Source organism: Batrachochytrium dendrobatidis, assembly GCF_000203795.2.
Source record: "Batrachochytrium dendrobatidis JAM81 unplaced genomic scaffold BATDEscaffold_9, whole genome shotgun sequence".
NCBI lineage: Eukaryota > Fungi > Chytridiomycota > Chytridiomycetes > Rhizophydiales > Batrachochytrium > Batrachochytrium dendrobatidis.
Window position 1 is genome coordinate 944,314 of NW_006281107.1, and position 13,081 is coordinate 957,394.

The window sequence follows — 13,081 nt, forward strand, 5'->3', positions numbered from 1 at the left end:
CGTTGCTCTAAGATAAGCAATGGTTGAATATGTGTTATGCTTTCCTATTACAAATTGGTATTCTTGATTCTTTCACAACACAATACTGTCCAATAAACTCGATCACTTTATGATACTGTCTATTATACACTGACATCTTTGGTTCTATTTTATTATGACTGTAAAAATGCTTTGAATCACCTGATAAAGCCCAACTCATGGCTGCTCCACCCGACCCAACTTATAAATTGATTGCTGCATTACAAAGCTTGACACTTGTATTTATCTTCTGATACAAATAACTCATGTCTTTATATATTATATTTTTATGTGCAATTCTTGCCGACTTGTCCTTGGCTGGTAGTGTGACTACTCGGCTACACAAACGACAGCTTGGTTCTGCCATTACCTTCAAATGGGTAAAGTTGCATAGTTGTAACTTGCCTGAATCCATCTCGGATGATATGGTTCGAATCATCAATACAAATAATCCCTCAAATCCATCCAGGTTCTGTCGACCCTATTACTCGTCCACCTTAAATCGTACCTTGTATCTATATGAGCGATATCAATCCGATAATGGAGGTATAATTGAACGACTTGAATGCAGTGATAACACTTGTTCTCAAGGATGTTCACTACAAGGCACGAGCTGGGTTTCTAAAGCGGATGGTCATGCTCCTGGTCAAGGGCTGTGTACGGTTTCCTACTTTGAAGTGGTGAATCCCAGTGACGATACAATATGGACAAAGTAAGCTGTGTGATGTTTTCTTTTGAAGGAATCATGTTTGCTACAACTGAATGCACTCCCTTGAAATGGCTTTGGGCTGTCCAGTCTTATTGACTGATCCATTCCCTCTAATTCACACGTACTGCTGCATTGTTAATTGGTTTGTAAACTTTGATTGCGCGGGCTAACTAATTGTAAATAGATCTGAATGGGATACGCTGGCAACATCTGCTTTTGTTCAAGCCACTACCCTATACGCTGCTCCTGTCAAACCCGTTGTATGCTCAAACTCTCATAGGATTCAGTCTTTTGTTCGTCACCATATCTTTGAAAACTGTGTAGCTATAAATACTACTCATTTCATCAAGTCCTTTTTGGAAAATGGTTCGACAAGCACTGATGCACGACAGATAACTACAAGATTGTGCATGGATTCAGCTTGCTCTACATCATGTTCAACATTACTCAAAATACCTGCACCACTAAAAGGTAGCAACAAGCCAATCTGCACGGCTCCTGAATTGAGTTCCAACGAAGCGATAGTTCCTGTTACAATGATGTTTCCCTTGTTGACTCTCAGTAACCCAATTTCTTCCGACTACACTACGCTATCACTTCATGCTCCAACACTACGCTTACTTGCATCGGCTATAAACACATCCAGTCCTGAACCCGCAGATGCCGATTCAGGTTCAACTGGTGGCTTTTTCTCCTCTCCAATAGCAGTAGGGGTATATATCGCTGTTGGTGTATGTGTATTCATTGTACTGGTTGTCTTTGGGATTCGCGCTTTTCTTCGGATAAACTTTGAATCTCCCAAGCGTACCACCATTGCCGAAAAAGTCGTCGTTGTTCACGATCAGTACGGATCCAACTATAGTCTGGATGATCTGGAAGCTGGTCCACCAAACTATAATTCTGCAACAGGTAATGCTCCCGTTGTTTATCATGGATGACAGCCACTAGCGTTTTTAAGTCGTCTCCATGCAAGAAATTAAAGATGGTCAGCAATGCCAATGTATATATATAATGGTTTTGAATATATACATGCACTTGAATTATATTTTTAATACATACAAGTAATATCTTGACACGTTTAAATATTTGTGTATCTAATACCAACCAATCTTGATTTTAACCCCTAACCCTGTTTTGTTGGTTTCGCTATTGGTAAACATTTAAACTAATGACTGAATACATGTCAAGCATCACCAACTAGCAATATATGGAAATACTCAAAAATCAATAGGTTTCAGCAGGTGTCTTGGCTAGATATGAGCATTGGTTTGCTGTAACTGGAATATATTTTCAAATCTCATGAATTCAGCCATCCACAAGCTCAACTGATTCTCAATCCAACACTATTAAAATCAACTACATTTAAAACAATAGTATAAAGAGTTGAATTGCAACACTAGAACTCACTCAGTTCAAGTGTCAGTCTATTGATTCACAGTCCAATACATTACAATTGGACACTCATTACTTTTTAGAAATGGGACGAGCAGATGTTTCCAATTGCTGGTACTCCTTGATTGTACTTTGTAGCGATTCTCGTGCCTCGATAAATTCCTGCTGTTCCATATAATCCAAATAGTGATGTAGATTGGCCTAACAGTTTGTCAGTATAAAACAACCTATTTAAAACATGTATCATTGCAATCAAAAGCCAATTTTGGCTGCATACCTTGCGTCGATACAGTTTGGTAAACCTTTGATCCATTCTGCCAAAAACTTGGTGCATGCAACAGTTGTTGGAAAGCGATAATAGTGCGTGTGGCTAAATCATATCGAGGTTGTCAAGTCAGTTTAGTTTCGAATGATATCAACTACTAGATTTACATATTTGTAGTCATGGAGTGTAAATCAGGTTGTAGACACGTCTGACTTGCCTGTCCAAGTGGAGGCACGCTGCACATTCCAGTCTTCCATCCATCGGTATTCCATGGCACAAACTTGAGTATTTTCTGCATCCTGGAAATAGGAATAGTAGCAAGGCACTCAGTAGAACACTCTTGAGAAAAATGGTTTAGGTGCATCAAGTATACCTGTCAATGTTTCGTCGTAAATCTGAAATCTCGACAGCACCGCGAACAATCAACGCACTTGCTAGGTAACTATCAAATGACAACATGAATCAGTAAAATGATATGCATAAATCATCACCAACCACTTACACGCTAGATCTAGGATCTGCAGAAATCAACTGACAGTTTTGAGAAAATGCATCCGTAAACATCTGGTCCAACCTGGTCACTCATTCAACGCAATCAAATGGTTTATATCAATCAAAACACATTTAAAGCAAGGTATATCTACAATACCTGCGAGGTTGGATCTGTACATCAGTTAACGCATACAGTGGTGTCATGGTGGAAAAGAGATATTTGAGTTTTGGAAATGGAATCAGATTTGTTACAATATCATTGATATCCACATTCAGCATGCCTTCAAATCGCATCGAACTAGATTTTGTTGGATTGAAGCAATCGGTTAGCTATTTCAAGTATTGGATATTCCTTGCAAACTCGTACAAAATTACCTTGTCATGTTAAGTAATAGGTTTGCAACCAAGTTGTTCATTGTGTCAAATGCATCTGCTTTTTTACTTATTGGGGTTTTGATTAAACCAGTATGAGCTAGTGCATCGCTATCGGTAATGGCACTACCTTTACGTCTACCTTGTGGTCCAATTTCCGATTGTGCTTGTATACGTTCGTATATGGCCAATAGTGATTGATTGTCAACTGGCAACACACAATCGACACTCTGAGCCATTTTATGCAACGACAATACACTATAATGTCGAGCAATATTTAAACACGATTCAAAGTGAACAACACGAACCAATTCACTATTGAAATGCATTCATATTACCTGTTATAAGGAGATGTGACAACATCATCATTTGGAGAAGGAATCACTGTCGATGCAAACCGATACACGCTTGGAAATGCATCTTCCAATAACCCAAATAGATATGATCCCAATCCTGATCCAGTACCTCCACCCATGGATCCAATAATAAAAAACGATTGCAGCGAGTCACAGTATTCAGCCTGTTTGCGTACAACTTCAAGAATCTGATCTCTATACTGTGGACCATATACATGATGACCCATTGCCCAGTTGTTACCACTTCCAGAAACACTTGTAATGTGTTGCCATGGATCAAAGATTTCTTGCAGTGGTCCTCTTAAGATATGATTGATGACTCCTTCTTCCATATCAATCATGATTCCCTGTAATAACAAAGCGATTAGATGCGAGTATTTGTACTGCAAGCTGCATTGGCTTGAATCCAACTCACTCTCGCCTTGAGTCCTCTAATAGAACCATTTCCCTTGCCAACAGAAATGCATTCAAGTCCCTTTCTATTGTAAAAACAGTTGAATTCAACACTGATCATACCATGGAATCCAAGTACATCTACAACCATACTTTTCATCTACGTTTCGAAAAAAGGACGACATGCAGTCGTCATAGACTCCTTGAGTATTGTATTTGGCATGCTCTTGAAGTGCCAGATCCCAGAATCTTCCTCCAATCTAATCATGAATCGAATGGCTGTCAGGATTGATGTTTATTCTTTTACATTAGTATTGCAGTTGTACCTGATTTCCACACTGGCCAACTGTAGACAATACAAAGTTGGTATACGATTAGATACTGTTATGGAAATCATTGATTTGATGTGTCAATACCTTGTATGACAACAGACTGGCTCATACTGCTCAACACCTAAATATCAGTTTATGATAAAGTCCAGCAGTCGGAAACCTCATTCGTCGATTGTGCAATGAGGATAACCAGTTTTAAACTTTGCACATCTATCTGTTCTGTAATAGCGTATGTTGAATCTACTAGTTCAGTTATCCATTTTATTCACGATGCAGTGTGTACTATTCGATTGCTGTCCAATTCTGCTGATGGCAGTAGGTTAACATGAAAGTACACACTGTGATGTTGGGTAGTTGATAATGGGTGTAGATGTATGCAACTAGTTACCAATAGTAGTCTTGACCAACCCGACACCATTTAACTGCATTGCTCAGTGTAATACTCGACTCTGCCAACGCGTTCCATCAACCTGTTGGATTGTCTTGTCCATATCTCGATCATTCTGGCTCAGTTGTTTATTGGCAGCATTCGGTAAACTTGGTAAGTCTGTTTTGAGTGGATTAAACCCATCCTTGATTGTTGTCCAACCCATATTAAACTCTTTACAAATCGAATCACGAATCAATGCATATGGGTATTCTACAGCATCAAACTGATTTTTATCGAACCGATTGGCAGGCTGAGTTGATTCGCCATCGTGGTGTGTATACATGGATCCATGCAAACACAATAACTGGTCCAGCAGTATATTCAACTCATAGTCGGTATATAGCTCGTGTTTTAACAATGCATTCATGAATAATTGTCGGAATTCACGTAAAACAGATTTGGTGGTTAGATCACTGGGTTTAGTATGATGAATATTGGATGATATAGCGTTGATGATATGTACTGATGGTGGTTTGACTAAATATTCCCATGCTTGTGGATACAATCCACTTGGTAGTGCGGGTGGACCCAATACACGCAGTTTGGATCGCTGTGAGAATGGTAATTCAGCAACTGGTGATTTGAAATAAAGTTGCTGCTCTTGTTGTGTCATACCCAATGTCAAGGTTTTCCAAGTATGTGTATCGATCATTCGTCGCCATGAACAGAGACGGTTGAGATAATGTTCTGCCGTATCTACGTTGTGTAGTGTTACGACATTGGATACGTTGAATGTGCGTACATGTGGAGCATATCGTCTTCCAACTGATTTCCATACCTCGAACAACACCTGCATAATGCGATACTGCGTAAACGTGGTTTGAATATCCAAAGTGACTGGTAAGGGTTTGTGATGGACAGAGCTATGGGTAGATGAGATGTTGGATTGAAGATGAGTCAGCGATACTTGAAGATGATGGACTTGCTTCATAGCTGTATCAATCTGAGCAGATAACACTTTGTTGTACTTGATGTATCGTGGTGGAATGGATGAGATGAGATGCAGCATGGCTTTAATGCACGTATCCATTTCAATCTGACTCAATGGCAGTGTTTCTACAGATGGTATTGAATTTAGCGTGCATTGCGTTGATGGCAATGTACGCATGATCTGATACGGCAACTGGATGTCGGGATCACGATGTACAGGATGATGAATAGCAAGCAGAGAACCATCGATTGATTCGTTGTATTTCACATCTGGATGCACAAGTAGTTCATAAAATCCGCAATCAATTGAAGCATCAAGGTCAGCAATAGCAATCTTTACTGGACGATCCATGGACTGTAATATGGGGGACGCTCTAGGAGAAACTTTAAGAATCAAGCATATACTCTTTAATGTTGCAGGGGAGCGTATTGGGCCGTAAACTTGACCATGCAGCACAATTTTAATATATGTCATTCAGATATTAGTAAATTGAAACAATTCTGAAATCAACTCGATGGTTTTATTTGAAATGATGAAATTAAAAAAACGCAGTGTTACTGCAGGGTGGAGATTCACCGAGTATTCGAGGCTAGCATGGATAACTCGAGTTTATTGCTAATACGATGCAGTTTAATACCAATTTGCTATCTGAGTTGGTAAATTAACAAGTCTAACATGTCTGAACATGCAAACGCCAACAATATGCTTATTGGTCAGTCTCGTATTCAAATAATAAAGGTCAAAGTTGGCAACATGGATTCAAGGCATCCTTTTCCACGTGGTGTTCCAGCAGTCATCTAGTGGTGAATTGACCATTGATAAGCTACCTTGGCGTATTACTTGTTGTTTCTATCGACCATCATGAAGTTTGGTAAATACATTGTAGAAAACTCGGTTCCAGAGGTAATCTCATCCACTCTCATACAATAGTTGAATTGGCGATGGCAAGACCGCCAAGTCGGATACCATTAAACACCGCTGAATGCTAATATTTCCTGATATCTAATCATGTCAATGCATTAGTGGCGAACAAGGTACATTAACTACAGCAAGTTGAAAAAGTTTATCAAGAAATCCCGGATAGCTCGAGATATGGTAACCAGCATCCACATAGTTGTTCTATTTTGCAGGTATTCAAACCCGCCATCGTTGGTCATATAGCTTTGGATTTATTTCGTTGGAATGTGTATATGCTTGTAGGTACCAGAAGGCAGTCGTCAAAGTCGGACTAGACAAAGCACAACTAGCAGTCATCCTGTTTCATTTGATGACAGCAATATCAGCATCGAAGAAGGCGACGATTATCTTCAACTGCTGGACATACAGTTTGAGGAAGATAAAGACTTTTTCGTTGAATTGGTCAAACAAATTCGCAAAACAATCAAATTCCATCAAGGTATGTCTTGTATAGATTGTGATGCTGTATCAGGTACAGCCATAGTTTGATACGAGATTTAATCTATTGAATTAAATGCAGAGCAAGAAAATGAAGCCAAACATAAGCTTGCATCGCTGCGGGAACAATGCGATATTCTTGTTCGTCTTGGATCAGATGGACCTCAAGTAAACTATCCATCTCGTCATAATATACATGTTTTGTGGTAAGGATCGTTGAGTCTAATCTGTGCTGGTTTAGGAGCAAAATTCAGGCTCGTTGGCAAATCTACCACGTATTGTTGCTTTTCAAAGTACATTCGGACAGGCACTTTTGCGAAAAAACAATGCGCATGCCTCGAACATAGATAACAATTTTTCAACTAGAAACAACGGTAGTGCGTCGGATGCCAGCACAGATAGTGAGGAGGATACATTGATGAAAACTGAAGAAATAGTAGCTACGACTGCAAATCCTCGACAAAAGCTTGTAAAAGTCATCAAAGAGTACTATCGGTTACTCGAGGTAAGTTTTATTTTGATTGGCCGATTTTGGAGCCTGCTTTGAATAAAATCAATCAGTTGTTTAATATATTGCCTTTGATGATTATTGAAGTTGATCAAGAACTATCGGATTTTGAACGAAATTGCTATCCAAAAGATTTTAAAGGTTTGACATACGGATCAATGTGATTTTAATGGTATTCTATACTTTAACCAAGTTGTATTGATATCATATTTTCAATTAGAAATTCACAAAAGGCACCGGAATGGCAGTCAATTCTTTCGAGGCCAAAACCAAACAAATCAGTCTTGTTACATCAAATGTTGTAAACACGCTGATTGTAGAGACAGAGAATTTATATGCTGCTGCGTTTGAAGACGGTATTGGCAGGTAACTTTGACTTTTGTACATGGCACGAATCAATGTAAATATGCTAAAGCCAAATTTTAATGGACGAGTCCAGTCACGCAAAAATTGCAGCTGCCAGACGACAAGCAAAAAAGGTTTTACGAGTTCCTGATTATCATTCTACTGGGGTGAGTGTAGCATATTAATTTCGGTATTTGATTTAGTATGGCATTTCTATTGGTTTACAAGTACATGTTTTAAAGCTATTTGTATTTTTGTGTATATTCATAGCATGCCCATCATGCCATGTCTACTTGGCGATCAGGACTTATGACCGGACTGGCTATTCCACCCATCATTCTTGTCATTCGCAAAATTACCTCGACGCCAGAATCCATCGAGTTTGAATTTCTTCTTCAAATCTACGGAGGTCTTAGCGTGCCTATTTTCTTCCTGTACCTGTTTGCTCTTTGTCTACAGATATGGGATCACTATCATATCAACTGGGTGCTCATTTTTGAACTGGATCCAAGAGAATACATGGCAGCACACAAGTTTTTTGAAATTGCTGCACTGTTGCTTTTGTTGTTTTCTTATACAATGTATTTTGCAGTTGTAGACAGTGTTTTTGGATTGCATCCGTACTTTTATGCACCGGTATGATTTTTGAATGGTGTATTGCATAGAAATGGTAATGTGATTTTTATTGACTATTTACGAATGGTAGATTATGGTTGGCTTTGTACTGGCTTTGTTGGTCTTGCCTGTTCCAATTATTCAATCGCAATCACGAGTCTGGCTGTGGAAATCAATGGTATTTTAATTTAAATGTTGTTTCTATGATGTTGTTTTTAATCTTTAACCATATCTATGTGCTGGTTTTTTAGTTTCGTATTATATTTTCTGGTTGTTTTGAAGTGCAGTTTCGCGACTTTTTCCTCTGCGATCTTATGATTTCCATGGTAAGCCTAGTTGATGTTTTATTTGTATTTCTTGCACCAAATATTGATTTTTTTGTAGACATATTCGTTTATTGCCTTTCAAGGGATATTTTGTATCGCTACTCATCCATTTGATCCAGGTGTGTAATGGTTTGCACATATTTGTTGGAGTGTATGGGATCTATGACTGACTGCGTAGTTATAATGTAGTTGGATCTTGTACAAGTCAAGGGTCACTTGGCGCTTCTATCATCACGGCGTTGCCAACTACATGGCGACTTTTACAATGTTTTCGACGCAAGTGCATTTGGATTGAAAATGATTTAATTTGCTTTATGCATTTGTGATCTAATTGTTTGATTTTATTTTATCATCAGGGTTTCATGACAACAGAAAGACTCATCCTCACTTGACTAATGCGGTCAAATACATACTGTCGTTGACGGTTATTTTTTTATCGACAGTATCGAAATATACCAATTCGAAAGTGGCGTATGGTTTTTGGATCTGTAAGTTTATTGTTCAACTTTTATGCTACCGGTTTGGCATTTTTACTATTGTAACTGATACTTTCAACACGACCATGTAGGTGCATCGGTATGCGCAACTATATTTTCGTACTGCTGGGATGTATTTTACGACTGGGGGTTACTCAACACAAACAAAAACCATCAGTTTCTACGGACATTTATCATTTATCCAAAATGGGTGTATTTTAATGCTATATGGTAAGTACTGTATCGGTATGCTTCGTGCAAGTTGATTGCCAAAAGGGTCGAATTATACTAATGGAATTCAACTATAGGCTGAATGCTTTACTTAGACTTGGTTGGGTGATGCTGCTAGCACCTTCTTATTGGAGCTTATTTACTGATTTCCGCTCGATTGTGTACGTTGCTGCTTTACTGGAAGTATTTAGGTGAGTTGCAGTGTAATTTCAAACAATGGTGTTATTAAATGAGCTAATAGTGTTTATTATTTTTGGGCTGATGCTAGACGATTTGGATGGGCTGTCATCCGACTTGAAAACGAACACTCCAACAACGTTGGAAAGTTTCGTGCCGTCAAAGGCAAGTACAGATCTGGACTGTATTGTAGATTTGTGATTCTAACTCGACTTTTAATCTTTTGCATATTTAGAACTCCCGTTGCCATTCCGTATTAATATGGAAGTGCCTTTAGTTCATGTGACATCGCGGTGAAGTTTGCCGTATATTTTTTATTTTCTTAATTCATAGATATACAATCTTGAACCAAGCTTTTTTGAATAAACTCAAATCAGCACAAGTGTTTTTTTATTTGGGTTGATTTACGCTCGGTTCTGTATTGTGTTCAAGAGGTTTGAGAATGGGAAACGCAATGAGTTCTTTAATCCTTTTTGTACCCGTCATCAACATGCAAAATCTGTCGATACCCAAACCCCATCCAACGGTAGGCGGAAGAGCGTATTCCAACGCCAAACAAAAGCTTTCGTCCATTGGCTGAGCTTCTACATCGCCTTGATCTCTTGCCATTCTCTGTGAGGCGAATCGACGTCGTTGTTCGGCAGGATCATTCAGCTCCATGTATGCATTAGCAAGCTCCTTGGTTCCGACAAAAAGCTCAAATCTATCCGCCAATTCCTAAACATGGATCATGAATCTCAAATATCAGATTTAAAGCTAGACACTAAAGATTAAAATAACTTACTGGATTTTCTCCTGATTTTGCCAAGGGAGACATACACACTGGATGTCCAACTACAAAGGTTGGGTCAATACATTTTGGCTCAATCAGCTCGGATATCAACTTGTCCAATATACGTGGTAGAGTAAACGGTTTTTGAACGACAATGTTTCTTTCGTTACATAATTGTAGCAGTGTTTCCATTGAGCCTAGTCAAGACATAGTTGAAAATAAATGTTAGACCCAATCAAAACAGATCGTATTGTGTTGACAAGGATGTTCAATTACTTTGATCGTTAACATTTGGAAGCGTGACGCCTAGAGCTTTTTCAAGTTCTGGAATGATTTCGATTCGTTTAAATGGTTGAGAAAAATCGATTTGATGAATTTGGCCATCCGCTGTTTCCCATTCTACAATAGTCGATCCATTTACTTTTGTTGCGACATCTATTTAAATGCATCGAGTAAATAACAAGTAGGATGATGAATAAAGTAAATGTGATACGAGTAGAGCTTGCCTCGAAACAAGTTTTCTGTAAGTTCCATGGCTTGATCGAATGTTCCATATGCCATATAAAACTCGCATGTAGTAAACTCGGGGTTATGTGTTTTATCAATACCTATTCATGCATGAATGATCAGTACAGTATTTTGGACACGAATTTGACAAAGACTATACCTTCGTTTCGAAATTGTTTTCCAATCTCATATACCCGGTCGATACCTCCAATAACCAGCTGTTTGAGATAGAGTTCTGGAGCAATACGCATTTGAAGATCAAGATTCATGACATCCATTCGAGTTGTAAACGGTTTAGCATTGGCACCACCAGCCATTAAAGACAGTACAGGCGTTTCAATTTCGACGAATTCTCTTGTGTCAAAAAAGGATCTAATGGTGCGAATAATCTATGTAATGAAGAGTAAACCCAAGCAGTTAGTTTGATTATTCAAGTCAAGGCTGTTTGCAAGGATTTTGTCTGGTTTCAAATTTGGCATACTTTGGAGCGTTTAAGAAATAGATCTACTGTGCTTCGATGTACAAGCATATCAAGATACCGCTGCCGATACCGAATATTCTAATGAATTGAGCCCACAACGTGACGAAAAATTGGTTAAACCATGTCGAGTAGAATGGTGACATGAACAATCTGGTCACCTCATCTTCAAGAAGAACATGTTTTTTTGGATAAATGTGCAAACAAGGAGATAACATTTTTAGACAGGTTGCTCTGATACTTAATTGGCCTGATTTAGTTCGTCCAGGCACACCCTTGACATCTAAGTTACAACCACATTAATTGGGATGCAAGATGCACAAAAAATCCAAGTGATACGTACAAATGATATCACCCAAACCAATTGCACCAGACAAGATCTGAAAATGGTTTTCGCCAAATGTGGAAGGCCAATGTTGTTTATTCATGACAGCCTGAACTTGGATACCATCACGCTCAATCACTAGAAAGATTAGATTTTTACTTGCATCTCGTCTAAGAACAATTCTTCCTATTAATAGTAGACATCAACAGCAGTGAGTTTATATTCGAGATAAATAGTCAAGATACAATCAAGGTTTTATATTACCTACGATGGCTGAAGTGTGAGATTCGTCTAGCCACATGCCAGACTGACATATGCTATCGAATTCAGCAATGAATTCAGACTGAGAATATAAATTGGATGAACTGACAGTTGAAGGGTAGATGGGTTCAGTGAGATTAGCCAGACTTTTTAGTTTCATTGCATAATGAACTTGATCACCACTTAGATGAGTTTGATCATGCAAAGCAGAATGGTTTTTGTTGGAGAGTGTTGAATAAGATTGATTGATGATGAAAAGGCACTGATATTTAAACGAATTGATTAAGAGTCGTCTGTTTATAATATGATTTTTTAGAAATTGAGTTGTAGTACGACAAGACATCATTGTAGTGTTTGAGAAATTTGAGTTGTATTTGTTAAAGTTGTAAAATGTCAAAATTATGAATTTAAAATACTTGCCAATTATTAACAAAAAAGATTAAATAGAAAACCATCAGTAATCAACAGTGTATATTTTGTATGAAGATATTTAAACAAGAATATAAACATTTACACAATTGTATAAAGATGAAGATCAAAGAACTAGAGTTTTAAAAAAAGGAATGTTTAGTAAATTGACAATTTATAAGATTATTGAATTAAATAAAAATGCACTAAACAGTTTTGATGAAAACAAACTTGATTCAATTCAGTTTAATTCAATTCAATTCAGTCCAATTCAATTCAATTCAATTCATACTAAACAACACCAAGACTTTAGTATTAAAATTGGAGAATTGATTCCAGAATCAAGCCGACTTCAACTGTCAAAGACGCGACTTGGTTTCGCATGCAAGAATTTTGTTGAAGTGAAAGCAGACAGTCAACTATTGCTATTGTACAAGTGATATCATTGCTATTATCACTCTCATCACATATACACATCTACTGCTGCTGCTGCTTGCAGTACTGGCCATGTCTGAGGTAGTGTTCATTCGTTTAGTATGTGTCAAGACATTCTCTTGAACTAGTTGT

General features: G+C 38.0%; 4 protein-coding genes across 4 annotated transcripts; 1 reads left to right on the forward strand and 3 right to left on the reverse strand.

Moving 5' to 3' along the window:
* Positions 1 to 298: 298 nt before the first annotated feature.
* BATDEDRAFT_33491 (uncharacterized protein) lies at positions 299 to 1,807 on the forward strand. The gene is made up of 2 exons (XM_006680328.1): positions 299 to 730; positions 912 to 1,807. Exons 1-2 carry the CDS (start codon positions 444 to 446, stop codon positions 1,663 to 1,665), a joined length of 1,041 nt encoding a protein of 346 aa, XP_006680391.1. The 5' UTR covers positions 299 to 443; the 3' UTR covers positions 1,666 to 1,807.
* Positions 1,808 to 2,191: 384 nt separating this feature from the next.
* Positions 2,192 to 2,432, reverse strand: BATDEDRAFT_90154 (uncharacterized protein; the record flags this gene model as incomplete). Its single annotated transcript, XM_006680521.1, has 2 exons — positions 2,192 to 2,320; positions 2,397 to 2,432. The coding sequence occupies 2 exons, from the start codon at positions 2,430 to 2,432 to the stop codon at positions 2,192 to 2,194; spliced, it is 165 nt and encodes a 54-aa protein (XP_006680584.1).
* A 115-nt stretch (positions 2,433 to 2,547) lies between these two features.
* Positions 2,548 to 6,041, reverse strand: BATDEDRAFT_90153 (uncharacterized protein; the record flags this gene model as incomplete). The annotated part of the gene is made up of 9 exons (XM_006680522.1): positions 2,548 to 2,683; positions 2,758 to 2,826; positions 2,887 to 2,958; positions 3,034 to 3,174; positions 3,252 to 3,506; positions 3,587 to 3,951; positions 4,020 to 4,083; positions 4,151 to 4,257; positions 4,800 to 6,041. 9 exons carry the CDS (start codon positions 6,039 to 6,041, stop codon positions 2,548 to 2,550), a joined length of 2,451 nt encoding a protein of 816 aa, XP_006680585.1.
* A 4,082-nt stretch (positions 6,042 to 10,123) lies between these two features.
* BATDEDRAFT_90127 (uncharacterized protein) lies at positions 10,124 to 12,266 on the reverse strand (the record flags this gene model as incomplete). The annotated part of the gene is made up of 9 exons (XM_006680523.1): positions 10,124 to 10,480; positions 10,548 to 10,732; positions 10,812 to 10,970; positions 11,042 to 11,143; positions 11,203 to 11,431; positions 11,524 to 11,601; positions 11,682 to 11,803; positions 11,864 to 12,031; positions 12,110 to 12,266. The coding sequence occupies 9 exons, from the start codon at positions 12,264 to 12,266 to the stop codon at positions 10,154 to 10,156; spliced, it is 1,527 nt and encodes a 508-aa protein (XP_006680586.1). The 3' UTR covers positions 10,124 to 10,153.
* Positions 12,267 to 13,081: the final 815 nt, after the last annotated feature.

Excerpts from the sequence above, each read along its gene's own strand:
- BATDEDRAFT_33491 (XM_006680328.1), top strand. The coding sequence starts at position 444 with ATGGTTCGAATCATCAATACAAATAATCCCTCAAATCCATCCAGGTTC. Across the intron at positions 731-911 it reads GACGATACAATATGGACAAA|ATCTGAATGGGATACGCTGG; the intron begins GTAAGCTGTGTG and ends AATTGTAAATAG.